This window comes from Lissotriton helveticus, chromosome 3_1 (genome assembly GCF_964261635.1).
Source record: "Lissotriton helveticus chromosome 3_1, aLisHel1.1, whole genome shotgun sequence".
Lineage (NCBI taxonomy): Eukaryota > Metazoa > Chordata > Amphibia > Caudata > Salamandridae > Lissotriton > Lissotriton helveticus.
The window spans coordinates 1,070,743,056-1,070,765,423 of NC_136061.1; the positions used below are offsets into that span (position 1 = coordinate 1,070,743,056).

The 22,368-nt window shown below is 43.1% G+C and overlaps 1 protein-coding gene across 1 annotated transcript in view; it reads right to left on the reverse strand.

Moving 5' to 3' along the window:
• Nucleotides 1-22,368, reverse strand: part of LOC144823277 (sodium channel protein type 2 subunit alpha-like) — a 942,252-nt gene that overhangs the window by 160,102 nt on the left and 759,782 nt on the right. The window contains exon 21 of the mRNA XM_078681632.1: nucleotides 12,077-12,199. Within this exon, the coding sequence (XP_078537758.1) occupies nucleotides 12,077-12,199 (123 nt within the window). The remainder of the gene's footprint in view (nucleotides 1-12,076; nucleotides 12,200-22,368) is intronic.

The following is a 22,368-nucleotide window of genomic DNA, read 5'->3' on the forward strand; positions in this document are numbered from 1 at the left end:
CCAGGACTGGATTTGGCATCACTTGGCAGGACATGACACACAGAAGAGGAGCATAGGTGCTGGTAGCAACATGTAGGTGAAGTTTTTAATGTCCCTGAGACCTGAGCAACAAGAGGCAAGCTCAGTCAAGCCCTTGCAGAGCCTTAGAAAGCAGAATATAGAGAGTAAAGTCCAGTCTTCTCACTCCCACACAAGAAGTAACAGGCAGCAGGTCAACACAGCAAAGCAAGCAGCAAAGTCCAGAGACACCAAACGCCAATTTGTTATCTGCTCACAATTGAAAGTTACACTTGTTTACCTATGGGAGAGAGATAGGCCTTGCTGCAGTGGAAAACACATTTAGCAGTTTTTAACTACCACCAGGACATATAAAACTCAAAAGCACATGTCCTCCCTTTTAAATACACTTCACCCTGCCCGTGGGGCTACCTAGGGTTTACCATAGGGGTGCCCTACATGTAATAAAAGGTAAGATTTGGGTCTGGCAAATAGGTGAACTAGCCAGGTCGACATGGCAGTTTAAAACTGCAAACACAGGTTCTGCAGTGGCCGACCTGAGACATGTTTGATGGGCTACCCACGTGGGTGGCATAATCAGAGCAGTAGGCCTACTAGTAGCATTTGAGTTACAGACACTGGGCATATGTAGTGCACTATACTTGGGACTTACCAGTAAATCTAATATGCCAATCATGGAGAAGCCAAATGCCATCACATTTTTGACACAAAGCACATGCACTTTAGCACTGGTCAGCAGTGGTAAAGAACTCAGAGTCCCAAAACCAGCAAAAAGAAAGTTCAGCACACAATCAAAACAGGAGGTCAGAAACAAAAAGACAAGGGAAACCATGCCAAATGATGCCAGGTCTATCAGCCACCAGAAAGATCAAAGGATTCATTCTATGGTGGATAAGATGCATCGATGGGCAGCTATGTGGGAGTTGTGGCACTTCTTTAGGACTTTGAGCTGCAACTCTTTGGTTGGTTTAATAAGCCCTTGTCTTTGCAGTAATATTTGTCTTGTCTGTGGACCTGGTCGTATAAGGAGTTCCAATTCTGTCTTGCTAATGCTGCATATCCAGTTAGGTCTCCATCCAAAAAGATTGTGTAGCTCCGATTATGCGTTGAGTGGTCAGGTTATTATGATGATAAGCAGTCGGGCACTCAGAATATCGCTGGGAAAGAGCACCAACAATTACATTCTTGAAAGATGGTATATAGGTTATAATAAAGTCATATTGATTGAAAAAATAGGCCCATCGTGCTTGGCAGCTATTCCTGCATTGCTAGTTGTGAAGGCACTAAAGATACCGATTGCCCGGCATGATTTAAAAATGTTTTCGGACTACCATTAGGAAGTGTCTTCACTCGCTACAGGATAGACACATGGCCAAGCGTTCCCGTTCTTACACCGAGTACTTTATTTCTTAATCAGACAAGATGTTTGATAGATAAAATATAAGTGTTCTAGTCCATTGTCTTCTTGTAGTTGTAGTAAAACTGCCTGTACACCTCGGTCTGAGGTATCCATCTTGACTGTAAACTTTTTGGAGGTACAGGATGGCGTAATACAGGAGCATGAGAAAAAGCTACTTTAAATCTTTAAAAGGCTGTCTCAGCTTGCTCATTCTACTGAAATCCATGACAAACATTTTCTTTCTTAAGGATTCGAGAGACCAGACAAGTCAAAGAAGCAAACTTTCCAATGAACGGGAGATAAAAAATAGCTAAACCAAGGAAACACTGGATCTCTTTAATTGTGGAAGGAGAAGGCTGATTAAGAACAGCAGACATTTCTGAGGATCCATAGCTATCCCTATCTTATTGAGACAATACCCTAAGTATTCCACTTCAGGCTGCTCAAATTCATATTTTCCAGTTCTGCAAAATAGTTGATTTTGGCATAGTCTATCCAGGACTTGACAAACATGTTTGTGATATAAAGACGGATTAGAAGAATAGACTAGAATTTCATCTAAGTACACCACAACTATCTGGTTTAACAATTCTACAAACACATGGTCCACGAAGCACTGAAACATTGATGGAGCATTACTCAATCAGAACGGCCTAGCACAGTATTCAAAATGTCTGAGGGGTGTTCTAAAAGTAGTCTTCCACTCTTCTCCTTCTTTGATACAAAGGAGATGTTAGGCTCTTGAACGTTCTAACTTGGGGAACTTTTAAAACGCCGGAAAGAATTTACCTGGGACGCTGCATTTCCTTAGAAAACCCTCATGGCTGCGCGGCTTGGGATCATCACGGAGAGACTTTGCAGAGCTTGCCTGGGGTGAAAGGTCGGACTACATCAGGGGTGGTGCGCTGCAGGGACTCGTATTCCCAGGAGTCCCTGCCTGACCCGTGTCATCTGGTCTGCACCCCTGAGAGCCCCGCCCCCCGGACGGCAACCTGCATAAATATTCGTGCATTCCTTGGATTTGGCGGGAACTTTTAAAACGCCGGAAAGAATTTACCTGGGACGCTGCATTTCCTTAGAAAACCCTCACGACTTGCCGCACCCGCTTCGCGGGTGCCGCTGCGCGGCTTGGGATCATCACGGAGAGACTTTGCAGAGCTTGCCTGGGGTGAAAGGTCGGACTACATCAGGGGTGGTGCGCTGCAGGGACTCGTATTCCCAGGAGTCCCTGGCTGACCCGTGTCATCTGGTCTGCGCCCCCTGAGAGCCCCGCCCCCCGGACGGCAACCTGCATAAATATTCGTGCATTCCCTGGATTTGGCGGGAACTTTTAAAACGCCGGAAAGAATTTACCTGGGACGCTGCATTTCCTTAGAAAACCCAAACGACTTGCCGCAACTGCTTCGCGGGTGCCGCTGCGCGGCTTGGGCTCATCACGGAGAGACTTTGCAGAGCTTGCCTGGGGTGAAAGGTCGGACTACATCAGGGGTGGTGCGCTGCAGGGACTCGTATTCCCAGGAGTCCCTGCCTGACCCGTGTCATCTGGTCTGCGCCCCCTGAGAGCCCCGCCCCCTGTTCGCCAAAATCTCTATTTCATAGAGCCTCTCCCCCGCTGCGCGTGAGCGCCGGGCGAAACCCGGGCAAAGGGCGGGCCATCTGAGGCCCTCGGAGACTGTGGGAGACTTGGCTGGGACCCCCCCATTTCGCCGTACATACAGAGTTAAGGACGTTTTCCTAGTGTGGTGGCAGGTTGTGGGTGCACGCATTTAGCCGGGTTGTTTGGCAAGATATTTGTTTGAACTGTGGGGCATGCCAGCGTGTTTGAGCAAATCCCAACGGCATATGAGGATGTTGTCTCCCATTAAGGATAAGCAAACTCCAACAGGAGGGGCTAGCCAGCGTACGCTGGATAACTTCTTATTGAGGCCCAACACTGGAATAGATAAGGAAATCACCCTTTCAGAAAGACGGGCGGAGAGACGTCGTTCTATAGAATTGATTAAAAATAGGCGTTCATCCTTGGGATCGCTAAAATTAATAATCTCTCCCATTCATAGTACCTCCTCGGTGAAAGGGGACTCTGAGGCTTCTGAGGTTGCTCGAAATGACAGTATTCCTCTTCTCTTACAAGAAAGAACCCCCTCAATAGTTGCTGTTAGCGGCCAGTCTCTAAATAAATCAGTTTTTGATTATAACACCCTTGAGGTTGAAGCGCTGCCAGACACTTTGCCGCCGGAAGCGGACACAAATTATATAGCAAAAGTAACACCCCAAACCCCTAGACCTCAAGGCCCACCGCCTAAAAGAAGGAAAAAGAGGGGGGACTCTTTTTGGAAAAACAAAAATAAAAATAAGACCACTTGTAATAATGAGGGACTTATTAATAGACCCACTCTGAGTGTACCCATACCATCTACAACGATTAATCCATCTCCCATCCTGACTAACGACTCACCTAGTAATAATCTCATGAGTAAAATAGAACAACTAATAAAAGCATTGACAACACCACTTGTGGAGAGAATGAAGGCGCTTGCCAGCCAACTTGAGAAACTAGATAAGGCCATTGGGGAAATTAAAGTGGCAGTTAAGGACTTAACAAAATCAGCTTCTGAGCCCCAAAAGTCTGTTCCGCCTTCATTTATCAATGCTAAAGTCCAAAACGGAACTAAAATTACTAATTTGCCTACACCAAAACCTCGCAATATATTGCTCCCTATTGTAGCTGGGCTAAATAGTAATAATGATAAGTTGACAAAGGAAGGAGAAACAGTAAAATCACTCAGACAAGTACCAAAATTGAATCCCCCCCGGTAACGCCCTCAAACCCATTGGCCAAGATAAACCTGTTAGGACTCTGCCAGCTAAGCGGCCTAGAGTAGAATTAGCCCCTGAAGCGGCCCCATACGTAGTAGTTCTTACCGGAGAGCCAGTCTTAGAGGAAGGTTGGGGAGAAGACCAGCGAGGGCTGAAAAATAAGGTCATATATTGGCTAAGACAGAATTGCCCACTTCCTTTACATCTAAATGGGCTAATTCTTAATGTTAGGCGTCTGTCCTGGTTGGGCCAAAGAACTAAGGATCTAGCAGGCGATATTGTGATAATAAATTTTCAGGATGAAAAAGTTGTCAGATATATCGTAGATGGGTTTTCCCAAAATGTTGGTAGCTTAATCACTGTACGAGATCTGACCTACTTTTATCCCAGAGGACTATTTGTTCCGGCAACCAATCTTAGGCCCCCAGTTCATCAACAAGGCCATTATATTGACGCACTATCTGGTCACCAGAATTTTGGTTTTGGTCCCCCATTACAAATGCAGGGGGGCAGCTTTAGACCATTTTTGCAACACAGGGCTGATCACTCCCTGCCCACCTCTAATCGCTTTTTTAGCACTAGCGGGTTTGGAGGGAGTTGATTGACTCGGTGTAGCAGACAATGACACTGCTGCCCTACAAAACGCTCCCCCTAGACTGGTAAAATCAAGCATAAATGGTAACGCACATGTCCCTCCTTTAGAGCAGTCTTGCCATCAAAATACAGCGATGGGAAAAATAGATGAAGAAGATGTGCAATTAACTTCTTTGCAATCCCCAGGTTGGAGAGGTAAAAGGGGGGAGGTAGTGGACGAGGCAATTAGAATAGTCTCGTGGAACATAGCGGGTTTGGCCGCGAAATTTAATAATAATGAATGGCGACAGTATATAACCAATTTTTCTATAATTTGCCTACAAGAAACTTGGGCAGTTGACAAAAGCTCCCTACACATAGAAGGGTACAAATGTTTTTTTGTCCCGGCAAGGAAATCTAGACCAGGAAGGGCGGTGGGAGGGTTATCTATATACGTAGACTTAAACCTCCAGGGCACTTGGTCAACCTCAAACTGTAACTCACATGACATCCAAGAGGTGCGGTTTAATGGCAAAGGATTGAAATTGATAATGTTTAATGTTTATAATAAAGTGGCAGGTGGAGGATGTGATGTACTGATTAGAGAACTGGAAAACACACTGTGTTAGGTCCCCACCCATGAAGCAAGGGCCCCTGCCCATAACATCTTAGTAATGGGGGACTTCAACTGCCAACTCTGTCCAGCCCTTTTCCCATTAGATGAAATATGGTCTCGATGCCCGGAGGAGAGTGGAGCCCACTTTGAACACTCGCCAGAAGGTCACGCTTTAACAAAATTTTTGAATGACCATGACCTGGTTCACACTTTGGACATGGTGCATCTACCGCAAGATGAGACCTTGCCACCCACCTTTAAGGGTAGAGGCTGCTTGTCATATATTGATTACATTTTCGCCTCAAGGGTTTTTAAAAATAGGATCTCCAGGGTGGGGATTGAATGGAACCCGTTTAGCGACCATAATCCATTGGTATTAGATGTCCCCTATCGTGCTGATCCCAGTGGGACCAAGCACGTTGCAACAATTGTGAGGGCTACTGACCAGGGTAGACGCCTTAGGTGGTCGAAGATTGATGGAGATAGGTTCTATAAATCACTGATAGAGAAGGGGAAGTTAGCTTTTGAGGCATGTCTAGATATGGCAATAGAAGGACAGCAGTTACTTACAGCTTTTAAACATATTACCGATCTAGTAGATGGGCTGTTAAAAACTAGTGACCAGACAAAAGTTATTGGTAGCCAACCACGATGGTTTGACCGAGACTGTTCTAAAGCCCTGAGGGAACTTAAAGCCAGTATTAAAATAAGGCCAAGAGATGACACACGAGTTGCCTCCTGCAGGAAAAAGTACAAAAGTGAGCTGTGCAGGAGGAAAAAGGCATTACAAGCTGAAAGTTGGGCAGATTTAAGGGAGGCGGGGGAAAAGAGGGACATGACCGAATTTTGGAGAATTATTAATAGGCCCACCTTCCAGGAGGATACGGTCCCTAAATTGGGAACAAATATAACATCCACTACGTGGATTACTCATTATAGGGCTTTATATAATCATGAAACGTGCATATCGCATGATCAACGGAATGTTGTCCAAGCCCAGCCCATAGCTTTCACACTAAGGAGATTAAGGTCGGGATTGAGGGGTTATCTAAGAACAAGGCCCCAGGCCCAGATGGAATCCCGCCTGATCTGTTCTTAAGTTCTGTGGAATTATGGGCCCCTATAATGACAAGAGTCATCAACACTGCAATTTGTCATTATTGTGCCTATTTTTAAAAAGGGCAATAGGGATGACCCGCAATGTTATCGCCCCATCTCCTTGATCGATGTATCCGCCAAAATCTTGGGGAGGGGGATACTAAATAGGCTGTCGGAGTGGACTGAGGCGAATAATATTATCTCTGATACACAGTATGGTTTTAGGAAGGGTCGGTCCACGAGTGACCAATGCTTGAACCTTTATATGCTAGCAGCAAAGTACACTAAGGCCAGTATAGAATCCATTTATATGGGATTCATGGACCTGGCAGCTGCCTTTGACCATGTTAACAGGGACAAGCTTTGGGACATGATGACTAACATGGGGATAGAGGTCGGCCTTATTAATATTTTACGAGAATTGCACAGTAACACCTCAGCGCAAGTAAGGTATAACACGGAGGGGGAATGTACTGATTCTTTTTATTGTAGAAGTGGGGTACGCCAAGGCTGTATTTTGGCACCCTTTTTATTTTCCCTGTACATTAACAAATTAGAGCAGCATCTTTTACAGCTGGGATCAGATTGCCCACGAGTAGGGACGTGTCATGTTCCTGTGTTACTTTACGCAGACGACGCGGTCCTCCTCGGGCGAACACCAAGGAGCCTACAGATTTTAATTGATGGTTTTGTATCCTTTATGGGTTCTTTAGATCTTTTTGTCAACCTTGGGAAATCGTATGTTTTATCTGTCGGTAATAAACCATGCAATAAATGCACATTCTTGATAGGGAGCCACAAGATAGAGAAGGTCAAATCATTCTCTTATCTGGGCTTACTATTTGACGGGTCTTTAAAATTTAACCACCTCGTAGAGGAACGCTGTCGAAAGATGAATGCCACCAATGGAGCTATTGCAGGTTATGGTAGGAGGTTGGGGAGGTGGTGCCCTGAACAGGAGTTGACCCTGCATAACTCCATGTGCTGCTCCAAAGTTATTTATGGGGCAGAGGTGTGGGGTTTTGTGAATACTTGCCAACTCCAGCGGGAGGAGAACAAACATCTACGCTCCATCCTGAAAGCCCCGCACAGCTTAGTTGCATCTATTGCACACAGGGAGTTAGGGATACCCTATCTTGAGGACTTGGTGACAGTCAGGCCAATTTTAGCTTGGCTAAAAATCTGGATAAACCCTGAGGCAACCTTAAGTAGGGAAATAATGAAGGATTGTTTGGGCAGAGAAAAATGGTTGCGAATCCCGTGGCTCAGTTATGTCAAGTCTGTTCTGGACATGCTGGGCTTCGGGAATCTCTTTTCTGACCCGGCAATAATTACCCCACTCCATAAGTCGACTGTTAAAAAAGTGTTTTTGGCACATAAAGCCACCGTGAGAACAGAGCGGGATAGGGTTAAAACCACGGTATGTGCCTATAACCTTGTAAAGACTCGAGAAGGAATGGAACCCTATTTATATTTGATGCATAATGCACAAGATAGATTTTTAATGAACCGTTTTAGGCTCAATCTTTTACCATATTTATTGGGATCACCTCTAGGGTATTCCACTACAATTGAGCAGAAGGGAACCTGCGGCTGCGACAATAGGTCTCTGCAGGATTCCCTTTATTTTGTATTGTTATGTTCATTTTATTCTGTACCCAGGCGTAGATTTTTGGTAGACATTTAAAAAAAATCTAACATAAAATGCGCCCGAGAGGCTCTGATCTATTTACAACAGGCGAACAATCCCCTTACATTGTGCTGTATTATTAATTTTATTAAAGTGGCTGCTCGATTGAGGGCAACTAGAGGGGGGGGGGGAACTGTGAGATTCTTGATGGTGTCAAAGTTCCACAATGTCTTTTTTCTTTTTCTAGTATTATACTTGGATATAGCTGTATCAATAACAGGATTATGTTAATTTAATTGTTTTTTAATGATATGAGTGTATACTGTATGTTTGTACCTTTTATGGTGATTTTTAATCATCGAATAAAGAATCCTGACTGACCGACTGGTGAAGATTTTGGATTCCCGAACAGACTCCGGAATAGCCTTGATGAGAGACAAGGTGTATCTTTCTTTGATGGTTACTGTGTTCACTCCCCTGACGCTGATGCATGGACATAGATCCTTGGTTATATTAGATGCGGAAAAGTGAGAGGCCCTAGCAGGAGTAGAGGATCCTATAGAGAGCCCATTTTGAAGATTTTCCTCTAGATATTGTTTCAAGGTCTCTTTTTCAGTTTCCAAAACAGAATAGACTCTTCCAAAAGGAACAATAGCACAAGGTTCGAGAGGAATACTACAATCAAATACTCAATGAGGCGGCAAAGAGACTTCCATATGTTTTTGGAAAGAATCCACATACCCTTGATAATGAGCTGGAACTCCCTGCAAAACACTGAGCATACCAAATTCTGTTTCTTTGATTTAGGAGGTTTCTTTAGGGAGCCAATAATCTTCACTCACATTGCAAAACTGATGCAAAATTGGAAAGACAGGTATAGGGTTTGAGTCTCCCAGTTGACGTATGGATTGAGTCTTACTAGTCAAGGAAGTCCTAGAATCATAACGTGGTTTGGAGAGACATAAGATGGAAGGGAAGAACCTCATGATGTCTTCCAAAGGTCAATCTTAAAGGGCTGGTCATCTCTTTTACAGGGCCTGAGACCAATGGTGTACCATCTAATGTATGAACTTGTTCTGGGAACCCCTTCGAAACCTGGGGTATCTGCCTTTCCTGAGCACATTTCTCACTTGATGTAATTCACTTTCCCCACTATCCTGAAGGTGTCAGCACCTTTTTGTTCTTTCCATTAGGAAGCGCTAACAGCATTGCCAAAAAGAATAAAGGGGTTACCAGTTGTCTGGAGAGAACATTTGATGGGCTTCCATACTTTCCTGTCCTCATTCCTTTTAAAGAGGAAGGGATATGGTGCTTCCCAAAATCTTCTTAGGCCAAGTTGAACCATTACAGATCAAATGGCAAGGAGAGCCGCAATACATACACAGTCCTTGCTTTTATCTATGTTCTCATTCTAACTCTAATAGGGCTTCCTGAGCTATCTCAATCTGCATTGGCTCTTCACCTGAAGATTAAGGAGACTCAGGGGTAGGAGTGTCATTCTTCTGGACATGAAGGCGAGCCACCCCAAGGGGCTGTTGAACTCGGGCCCTGCGTCTTTCATTCCGATGACGCTCATTGAGGCGTGGGGTGAATGCACCAGTTCATCCTTTATCTCTTGATGAAGACCCTGGCATAAAAGGGTGACAAGAGTCTGTTCCACCCATGTGGTCTCAGCGGATAACTAGCAGAAGCAAATGATGTAAGTCAGAACATACTGACTGCCTTGCTGAATTTCACAAAGATCTTCCTCAGAAGAAGTCTCCAAACCAGCTCTTACAAACATCTAATTGAAGGCTGCAAGGAAGCTGTATATTCGGAACGATTCAGATCCTCTGTGGGTAACAATAAGATCAGCCAAGCCAGTCCCGGGCCTGAAAAGGCTCTAATAAGATATCCAAATTTAGCTTGATCCAAGGTAAATAGGGCTGGTCGGAAAGTGAAGAACACAGTCAAGGAGTCCAGAAATTCCTGAAGTTTATTAGGATCCGTGGAAAAATGGGGAGTTGCTGGAGAAATGGCTGGAACATTTGATACTTCGGTATTAAGTGCTTGATGAAAAGTCAAATTCTCATTCCTCAGTTGCTGCAGCTCTTGAGCTCTTTATTATACTGTTTCAACCAGGTTCAGTGCTGGATCCGCAAGTCCCGCTTGTATTAGATCTTGTAAGGCATCCATGTTTTCACGGCCCAATCAGGAAATTGGCCATTGCAGTCTGTCAGGTTTCTCAAATGATAGGCTTCTAGTTGCAGGCAGTGTGATGAGAGGATTGTTGTGCCCAGGTCTTGTCTCGTCATCTGCCAGAGACAAGGGGAGCCCCTTCTTGTAGCTACAATGCAGCTGACACAGGTAGCGCCTAAGCAGATAGTGCCATCTAGAATAAGTCCCCAAGAGGAAAAACCCCAAAGGGAAAGAACCTCTGATGGCAAAGGAAAGCTTCCAGGAGACAAGGGGAAGACCAAAACCCAATTACTGGAACAGGAGGAAGTGTTTCCAGGACTTCCGCAAAACAACCCATACCAGCGTGAAACTGAGAAAACTGGAATTAGGAAAACACTAGTGAAAAAAACTGAGAATTACTGGAAGAGAGGATAAACTGGAGTGTGAAAACACCAACAGGAGAGAAGAGTGTCGCAACACAAGGAAGAAGGCAGTCATACTCCTTTTTTACTCTAAAACAGGAAGTGACATCAAGGAAGACATGAGACTGCCATGATGGATTTTGAAATAATAACCACATAGTATAGAAGAGCTGCAGTGATGGATAGGGCACATGAAAACTCCTTCCCAGGAATTATGGGTCCCAGTGAGAAGAACACTGCAGACCAACCGGGCAAGCCTGGAGAGAAATGGCCTCCTTGAATGCCCCCAGCAGCCTTCCAGAAAACCCACCAGGCTGCAGGCAAGTAATTAAAAAGTCCCGCTGTATCTAGTGGGACGTAAGTGTTGCGGTCTGATGAGCCGCGGGCTGCGCTGCAACCCACGGCATGACAGGTATACTTTCCTGCAGTTGAAGGTGAACCCTCCGAACTGTCTCAATGTCTATTTTTTCTGTCAGCTTCCTGCGATTCGATCTGGATCACGTGTCACACAATTCATTTCCTGTAACAAAATGTTCATGATAAAGCTCATATGACATGATTGCATGGGATGTCAGTTTTATGGAAAAAGCCTACTCACCAACCCATTAAGTGTGATTTACTCATCTATAATATTACTCCATCGAGGTGTCATATTGTGCAAAAGTAAACGATCTTGAGTACAAGATCAACTTTTGTGATTAGCCTGAGTTCGCAAATGAATCCATTTGCATGTCTAAGACCAACTTAAGATGTTTAAACAGTTCCTGATTCAAGCCAATTGTTCCTCCAGGCAAGCATTACTCGCTTTGCAGCTATGTTTTAAAACATCATTGTAACTCTCGCAGCACTATTCCGAAAAGGGAGGGTCAGTCAGGAATCACAGGCCACGTTTGAAATGGGTTGCCCAAGGATTGTATAGTAATCTTCATATTCAATGAAGTACTATTGGCTGTGTGATTTTATTATTTCATGAAACAAGCCGTTTTAGGTTACATATATAGAGCCACATATTAAATATTGCATATGTGTTGCATGTCTATTTCTGACCTCAGCAAAATGCACAGAATGTTCTCCGTGATAATAAATATCACACATAGCTTCAGGCCAGAAGCTCGACCAACTCTTCTATTGTCAGTAATGCAAACGATGATTTTGCTAATGCATGTCTATTCGTCTTTGTACCTTTGCATATTCACATTTCTAAACCCCAGCAAGAAGGGACGACTAATACAGATGGCTGTTATTTTCATTGAGATTTGATACACATCAAAAGCTTTCCTCCTGTACCCACTTGTTTGTGAAAAATGAATATTAAAAAGACCACAAATACAAGTATTGTATCTTACCCTCATCCCTTCAAATCGCGACAGGGCTCTTAGAGGTCTCAGTGCTCTTAGTGTCCTGAGAGATTTAATAGCACCAAGTTCCGAATAGCCCAAGGCATTAGCTACTAAGCTAACCAAGGAAACCTGCAAAAAGGGAAAGCAACATAAGTTATTTTCATTTATAGGTAAGACCAATTTAAAATAAAACAAATTATCATACCTTTAGCCTATATCATTTATCTGGAATGCATGTGTTGCTTTGCATTACTCTTTTATAGTATATATTGTTTTGTGGACTTGCTACTTTTTATTATTTGTTTTATTCTGTACACTGGTACATCTTGCATCACACCTATTGAGCTAAACCTTGACTGTCAGTTCACATATTCACTCATAGACAAGGGGACTTAGAAAGCTACCTCCTCATCACAGACTGTGCACAGCAAGTGCTATTTAGCTAAAGAACTCACTCCAGTCTATGGATTTATCTGAGTTAGCTGTCTAGTGATTGGTGCAGGGTGACTAGGTGTCCCTCATTTTGCAGGACAGTTTCAATGTTTCGCCATCTGTCCTGGAAAATGAGTTAGAACACCAATGTAATTTCTAGCAAAAATTGCATTTAATAATCCCTTGAAGCTTCATTGTTTGTAGATTCCATGTTGGATGATCAGGGTCACATTACTCTTAGTTGATATAAAATTGTAGTCCTACTTCAATATTTAACGCCCCATTTTTGTTTTTCAAAATCTGGTTATGCAATTAATTAAGGCATTTCCTGCAGGACATTAACTCATTTTGCAAACATCTGACCATACATCTATAACCTGCTTGTATATACTCACTTCTATATTGTGACCATGCTGGCATTCTCCACAACTATTTCTAGCCCTGAAAATGTCCAGATTGTAATCTTTTTTTTGTTTGAATCTGTTTTATTGATTTTCATTTAACAACACAGACATAAACAGTGTAAACCGCATTCTGTATCAGCCGTTACTGGGTGGCTCCTTAGCAGACAGTATATGTTTGTACAAATGTGACCTGAACATATCTGCGTCTATGGAGATGGCAATCATGTGCTCATACTTAACTTATATACGCCTTACATGTTGACCTCTGTTGTTATCTGCAGTCACTTAGTATCAAAATGCACCCTATTTGTTTTCTCAGTAAGTTCTGACTGTGTTTTAGTCTGCTAACAGGGGAGAAGGGTAATAATGAAACAGGAAATAGTAAAAACAAAACAGGTAGTTGAGTGTCTAACTGGAGTGCTTCCTGGCCCCCTATGGCAATGTATTCCCTCTGTTTTTGGTTGTTAGATTGTTTTGATGTACACCCTGAAACCTGTGCCCGATGATGTGTTGTGTGAGCATGCCCACCAGCCATGGACCTTCAACTACATCAGTGTCAGGGCCTATATTCCTCCCAGAGTGTGCACTCAGGGGTGTTACTGTCATTTGGGGTCGGCGTGTCTGCTTCGGTGTTATGGGTGTTTTTCAGTTCACTCAGTATCACATCTCAATTTGTAGCAATTGGAGTCCTACGGATGCCCAATGTGCCCTTCTGTATGTAGCTCAAGGCTTTCCGCTTTATCCCACGTCACATATTTGCCAATTTGTGAGGGGGCTCAGGGGCCTTTCATTTGCTAGTGCTCAGCCTCTTAGGTACTGCATGTCCCAGGTCTGGGAAGCGAGAGGTCACCTTGTGTTTTTTTACTTCTATGGCAGAGATGTAGGATATAAGCCTGCCACTCGAAGAGAAATGCCCAGATTATAATCTTGCCAAATTTCTGACACTGGGGTTAAAAAAATCAACTCTTCAGGGCATCCCTCCACCCAAGAGTACACACAAAAGGGTTAAAAAAGACAAGGGTATTACCTTTGAGGTCCTGTTAGGGCCAGGAAGGGCATTAGGCAGAACCTCAGCTGCACTGAAACCTACAAGATACGATAAAATGACGTGCCTTATGAAGGACCATATACTGCCAATGCCCACAAAAACTCCTAGACCAAGATAACAGAAATACTAACATAGCATCTTCAAAATACAAAGAACCAGTGTTGTACATGTCCCACTAACTACCATATACTATCCAAATACAGAACACACATTTCAACTAATGCTGATCAATTCTCACTCTGCAATACTCCATGCAACAGATATCACAGACCTCATCACCTTCCACAAGCTTGATGCTCTCTTCATCACAGAAGCAGAGTTCAGCCCCTCTCCTCACACATTCTATAAGTTCTTTTCCACATAGGCTACAGCATCCATCTTGTGGATCCTCATTGTCCTGCACTTTAATAAAGCAAGTGATTGTCAACTCGGTGGAGCTAATGACATGCCACTTCCAACTCTCTGCAAGCAGGAGTGTTACCTTCCATCTCATCTACATGCCTCCAGGGCTGAACAATAACTTCTTTGATGAATTCTCAGATCTCCTCGCCACCTCATCCAGAGACACCCTCCTCAAACTCTTTGACTCACCTAACATAATACAGTATATTACTCAGCGGACATATTCCAAATGTCACATCCTTGACTTTGTCTTTTCAGTATGATCAATGATTCCATACAAACCACCAATACTTCTGTACTTTACCAACCATTTCACTATCCCTACTCTCCTGCTCAGTATCATATCAACAAGTCGGCATCCTCCCAAAAGAGATACCAAAACCTTCAGAACCTTCAAAAACCTCTACAATGACAATCTAATACAGGAACTCAAATCTTGCCCTCTCATCTCTGATGCCAGCACCCTTGCAAACAACTTCAACAAAAGTTTAGAGAACTATATCAACATATATGCTCCAAACAAAACATGCAGGTGCATTCCAAAAACCACAAGCACCCTGGCATTCTAAAGACCTTGCTGACCATAAACGCTCCTACTGCAGACAGGAAAGATAATGGAAGAAAAACAGCACTCCTGATGACTAAATGATACTGAGGTCTTTCTAGGCAATACACAGACAGCTCATCACAGGAGCCAAAGCAAAGTAATATCCCAACATCATCTATAAAGCATCCAACAGAAGCAGAACTGCTTTCAAGACAATCAAGCACTGCATCAACACCAAGCTGGCTCTCCTATCCATACAGCACAGACAAGTGAAATGCCATCATCCTCTTCAACAAAGAAAAAATGAAAAAGATCCAGCTGCACCTCAGTGAAAGCACCAATCCTGCTTCTCCGCTGATGCCTCCCTTCTCTTGGAACCCCACATTGGTCATCCTTCAAAGATCTGTCACTCACAGACTCACCAAAAGCCACTTCATGTGAAGATGACATCTTACCCTTGTTCTTCATCAACGCTCCCTGCGGGGAAGCACTCTCAACCTTTTTGATCAATGTATCCCTCACTCAAAGCATTTTCCCAGAATCTCTTAAAAACAGACCTGATCTCGCCACTCCTAAAAAGCTTACATTAGACCCTGATTACCTCGCTTACTACTGGTCCATCCATCCTCTACACTTCATCGGCAAGATTACTGATAAAGCACTCTACATATAACTCCCAAAACACACCAATTCTGACTATCTGTTGCGTGAATAATAATATGGCTTCATATCACTTTGTGGAACAAAGAATGTTAACTTACACATCATAGACAACACCCTACTCCCCACAGATGAAGGTGGCCCCTGTCTCTTGATATTTCTGGACCTCTCAGCTGCCTTTTACAGAGTCAATCACCCAACCCTCACTTACAAACAGGAGTCTCATATCGGATTCGCTGGCAATGTCCATCACTGCTTCTCTACCAACCTTTCCAGTGTGTTCACATGGGATACTATAGACCGCGAAAAATCCCTGTCACCTGAGTAGAGCATACTATATTTTGTCACCTTCAAATGGCAAATGGAGCCCCCTTGGGCTCTATTTACTGATAACAATATCAAGATTCAGCAATATGCCAATGATAAACAACTCTGCTTGAAAGACTCCTCTGCTCCAGAAATCCAATGCCTCAAGCACTGCCTGCACCTCATCCAATCCTGGATGTCCAAAACCATATCTGAAATTCAAACCAACCATGACAGAATCTATATTATTTGTCAAGAACAACAACAACAAGCAAAAAATAGTACAAACCACAATCGCAGTAAATTTACCAGCTTCAAAATTCTACTTTCACTGAATGCCAAGTCACTTGGGTTCACATACGACACAAACCTCAAACACAAGGCACACACTGTCAACAAACAAAGATGGCCTGATATCAGGTTCTCTTTTAAACAAAGTAAAGCTGTTTTCTCCAGAAAATGACTTCTGAACTGCTGTTCAAGCCGTCGTACTCTGGGTCAGGATGGTGATAACACCCTGCTTTGCAGTCTTCCAGACACTACACTGGCACCCCTTATGCTACACACCATTGCAGTCTCATCCAGGGCCTGACGAAATGTGATCATATCAGCTCCAGCCAGATAGAACTCCCATTGCCAACTTGAATCATCTTTGAAACAAGCTGCATCATTTACACAGTCATCATGGCTGACCTGCACCCAAGCTTATCTTGCGGACAAGATCACCATCTCTTTTGAAACCTTGCACATCTGCATCCAGGCCACCATCAGAATGTAGACTGAGAAGTGCAATGCAAGGTAAAATGCCTTTTCCACCTCTGCATGCAGGATCTGCAACAACATTATTGTATCAATCATGACCACCTCAATGCTGCTCCAATTTAGAAAATAATTGAAGACACATCGCTATGAAGAAGATTACATCACAATGCAGTAACAACCCAATAAATAGCTTTCTCTCCCATCACTTGTTGACAGCATGCTTGCTTCTGACCCTGTACTGAGCTCACCTACTTTTTACTCCCTTCGACCCCTGGAGACATCACAGATTTGAGCACTTGTTGCATTTGTAGCCCCTACATAGCCTTCTAAGGGTTGAGAGAAGGGCAAATAGAATAAACTACAGAAAGTATACACTTTCTTTAAATAATGCTTGCTGTCTATTCCTGCCACTAGGTAGAGTACCAAAATGTGGAGGCAAAGGTACCAAAGTAAGACCAGGGGAGCACCTGCTACTCCTGGTGACCCATCATTTTATTTTTTTTGCAGAGTTTTATATAGCACGAACTTGACCCGAATCGGGTATCAGAGTGCTTTACATAGCACCAGTTACGTTACATGAGGACACACATTCATTTGTGTTAGGCACGGGGAGATTAAGTGATTTGCCCAGAATCACAGGATGTTTTAGCGTCATTACTAAGACTCAAACCCAGTTCCGCAGGTTCGAGGTCGATCGCCCTAGCCGTTAGGCCAACTCCATGCACAGTACTCTAAAGTTGACAGCATCAAATGCTGCTGAGAGATCAAGCAGTGACTTGTTAGGCTCCTCAACCATCTAGAATGAGAAAAGTAACATGATGGAGTTTAAACTCAGTTCCACGTTTTTACAGAAACCATAACATCTTTTTAGAAAGAAATACCTCAATACGGCATGAGATTACATTATCTTCTTTCACAGGTACAGTTCGTGGTGAACAAGGATGATGAAAAATTATTATGTAAGAGAGAAGTAGGGAAAGTCATTAACTAAATGGAAGAAAGTGAGAATGGTGTGTCATTCTGCACAGACAAGAGTAAAACAAAATAAAGAGAAGTATACATTGTTCTGCTCAGGGATCCACACTCCTTGTTTGAAAGTGGATGCTAAATTGAAGATTACAGGATGTCAAATATAGTACCTGAAGAATGAGCGAGAGAAGGAATGTTCGATAACTGACACCTCACAACATCGAGTTTCCCCTCAGTCTTTGCTACCATCACCAAGAAATTACAACTGTACTTGTTGACGAAAATCAATATTGTAACACTTAAATCCAAAATGATGGATTATGTGAACCTAGCTAAGGATATTAGGGACTGTGACCACATAACAGTTATTCTCCCTTTATCTGCCCCCTTTTTATTATACCATCTAGAGGCAGGAATAAAATGTTGGCTTACTAGTTAGGTATTTTTAATTATCACCCACCACCACTCCACCACACACGGCACTACACATAACTTCACAAAAAGTGCTCCTACGTATCCCTCGCAAGTCGCAGCACGCTCCAAGCAGTAGATGCTTGGGAGGGCCCCAATGATGAAGCATGTCACCTAAGGGCAACCTCAGGTGAGTGAGGGGACTCTAGAAAATAATTTTCTTTTCCAAGACAGTACACCCAAAATCTGGGCTGTCCTGTAAAATCCTTACCTTAGCTAGGTTCACATGATCCATCATTTTGGATTTAAGTGTTACACTTTACAGTTCAGGAGGCCGAACCTAGCAGTAGCCTCCCTCTCCCTCTTTTTGATTAAAAGAAAATCAATATTGTCCATTTGTACTCTACAGTGCAGAAATGTTTGCACAAAAGCGAGGCATGAAGAAACAATAGGGATCGCAAATTCAAGCCATCATATTTTGAGTTAAGAACCAATTTTCAGGAAGCATTTGTAAGTGTGAGGACTGCCTTACAGCTTCTAGAAATTAAAAGTCGTTTGCCTTCTTCATGTTTCTTTTCTTCCCGCAGGCCTGTCACCTCAGCAACGGAGATTTATTTTAAGCAGAAATGTGTGGAGATGTTCTTGTTTTTCTGGAACGATTCAATACAAATCCGCCTGTAACTAAATCTGGTTAGTGGAGTGTCTTTTAAATGGGCTTGGTGGGTGTACAGGGGAATAAAGATCTATGTCGAGCAGTTTGGTTTTGACTATCACTCTACCGCGTTTTCATCACAGACCATAATGATTTAGGAAAGAGGTCTTCAAACGGTTTTGCTCTGCTCCGTTAATATAGAAATAGTTAGAGGATGAAGCCACATGACCTGAAGCTTGACTTTACAACTTTATAAATATCTGTGGTTAGTATGATTGATGTTGCCAACAGGAAGAAAGAAACGCTGTGGAATTATAGATTTGCTACCGGATTATTTGATATTTTAACTGGTTTGGGGTGGCCTCCTGCTGTACTTTGAATTTGAAGGTGTAAATCAAATATATTCATGGACACATGATTTATGAATTGGACCACTATCTTCTGTTTCTCCAGGAAATGCTCCCCATGTGTAAGCATGGCCACATGCATATTTGTCAAGGATGTAATAGGGGGATGATCATATCACAAACTACTCTCTTTACGGACACATCCATCTTTGCCTTCAATCCGTCTATTGCAATTAACACTTTTGTTTGATTTGAAAAGTGATTGAAAACTCTAATAAAAATTAAAGACACACATAAATAATAGACCCATTGTATGGGCAAAGCGCAGACGACAAGAATATCTATACTAACCCATGCCATGAGCTTGCTAATTCATCGGCTCATATAATTAGAGAGATAAGTGTAATTATATAGAGAACCCGTCAATTAATTGTAAATTTTGTAAAGTGGCCAGGTCACAGTTAATAGTTGAAACCATTTACAAATTCAAATTTAAAAAAACTTTATTTCAGTTGTTTTGATCATAAACGTGTGTGTGCGATACAATAATATTTCATCAAAACAGTCCATGTGGGCACGTGCCCAAACCCAATGGCCCTGGGTTAAAGTTACCCATAAATTTGGGTTAGCAGCTCAAGGGTCATCACACTCACATCGTATTCAAAGACGTGCACAAATATGAAACATTTCAATCACTAAAAACACACTAAAAATCATGAATGTTGAAAACAGATTAAAATATACCAGATCCAGTTTAAAATATTATGAGGTTGCCTATGGATTGGTCTTCAGGAACGCTCTGCGTACACACCACATTGAGAATAAAAAGCGTGACACTGAAAATACAATAGGCAGATGGGTGTCATATTCCAGTAATCTAAAAGCCTCTATGCAGCGCTTGGCTCCCAAATTTCTGCATAACTGGATCAGCCATCAATGCCTGGCCTTTCTATAGCCTGAATAGAAAGAAATACATGATATTCTGACTCCACTTTATTGTTACAGGCCGGCCAGCCCAAAAGGGGTGAACCAGCACATTTGTTTGTAAAAGAAAGCAGCGGGAGTACCCCATACCAAAATTGCAAGTATAGTTTCCCGGCAAGCACGGGTTGAATGTCATCCTATAGAGGCTCTAGGCTATACTGATTTTTAATTCCCAAGAATGCAGCAGTGAGAGAGCCAGTTGAAAAGCATCCCCTGCAGGTGAGTACGTTTACTCTCCCTATAGCTCCATACCAAATCCTTTCTGGATATGGTAGGGCAGGTTTCCTCAGCATTATACCATAGGTTAGCCCTTCCCATGGCCAAGAGAGTATCCTTGACTAACAATGGTAGTTTGCCTGCGTCCTGGAGGCTCAGGGCCTCCCTCAGCTCTGCCCTGTATTTAGCCAGTTGTGGGGTAGCCTACAGGAGACGCCAGAATGTAAGGGGTCTGAGAGCAATGTTGTCTGCAATTGACCTTACCTCGAGGTCCAGCGTGTGAGAGAGAAGTTAAGGGGGAATACCAAGAACTACCTGGCAAAGGTGTTTTCAATCTTTGTTATGTTACCAGATGGGCAATGGCCCCAGATTCCAGCCCCGTACATAGCAGCACCCCCGGCTTGCACTTTATGTATTTCAACAATCAGGCCAACGAGTTTATGAGTGGAGTTCCTGAATACCTTTGTCAGGCCCCCATGGTTTGGGCCAGCTTTAAGCTAGCTGTTTTGATTTGGGCACCCCAATTAATTTTTTCAGTTAAGGTAATCCCAAGCTACTTAAATACGGACACCCTCTTCAAAGGGGTGCCTTGTAAACAAGGATTTGACCGAGTGCTACTAACTGGATTGAAGACCATATATTTGGTCTTCCGGATGTTAATCTCTAGCCCCCTGCATTTACAAAAGGCATTGAAGTTGTCGAGGATCCCTCGTAAGACCATAGGTGTTTTTGAGAGCAAAAGAGTATCATTGGCAAACATCAATGCCGGTACTTTACGATTCAACAACTTGGGTGCATGTATGTCCTTCCCCGCAGTCAATATCTCTACAAGTCCATTTATAAATAAAAAGAAAAGGGTAGGGGCAAGAACACAGCCTTGTCGAACACCTTTGTCTATAGGTATGGGGGCAGTGAGTTCTCCATGTTTGCTAAACCTGATTTGGGCATAGTTGCCTTCATGTAACCGTTTCAGCAGGTGGCAAAGATAAGCCGGGGTCCCCAAATTCCTTAATGTTGCCCATAGTTTGTCTCACAGCACCAGATCAAACGTGGATTTTAAGTCCACGAAAATTAAATAGAGGCTGCCACCCTCTAAAGACACAGTCTTCCAATGCAGGAGTTGGGGCCTACAAATTTGGTCTGCTGTGGACATATTTCCTCTAAAGCTGGCTTGAAATGGGCTAAGGACTTGTGTTCCTCCATCCAATTCTGCAGTCGTCTCAACAGTACAAGGTCGATAGTATGTGGGGAGGAAAGGTGAGCCTTTTTTGTGAACTGGGAGGATTTCTGCACCAGCCCAAGCAGCAGGAGTCGCCATTCCTTGAAAAATAGCATTATAAAGGGTCCACAAATAGGGGGCCCAGATAGTAGGTTCACTTCAAAAGAGGTACCCTAGGATCTTATCTAACTTCTGAGCTTTAGACAAAGCTGTTTTACTCAAGGCATTGGTGATCTACTTAAGAGTTATCTCGGGGGCCTCAATACAGTTTACCTGAATAGAGGGTCTCGAAGTGTGTTTTCCAGACATCTGCTCTAATATTAGGCTCTGTGGCCTATTTTCCTTCAGAGCAGCCTGTGTTTACTACGTTCCAAAAGACCCTCATGTCATGGTTGGCTAAGGCCTTTCTCAGAGTGTCCCACTTATCGCACTCCCACCTTTTTGTAACATCAGCAATGGTGCTTTTATAGAGCACCCTTTTTTCTCTAATTAGGTTTCTGTGCTTGACTTTAATTGCAGCAATAAGAGCTAAATTGGCCATTCTGCAGCTGCCACCAAACCATGAATGTCGGGCCTTATTGTGCTTGCTAGCTCTATAAATTGGGAAAAGGGTTTTGGCCAATGTGGTTGTTGTCAGTGCTTTGTGGTTCTCAGCGACTTGCTTAAGGGAAATTAATATGCCATTGATAGGAATAGAATGTTCTGCGGCCATTAAAAATGGAATGATGGATTTATAAAAGGTGGACATCCTGTACAAGGGATTGATATATATCCATCCATTGGACTCTCCTCCCACAGTTAGTAAGTGTTAAATTATCATCTGGCGAAGATTTTAAGTCGGGTTCAATCTCAGCAGTTGGCATTGCCGCCTCTAAAATCAGAACATTATGGTCGCTATCATGGCAAGGCACAATCTTAAAATCAACCACCCTATGCCAA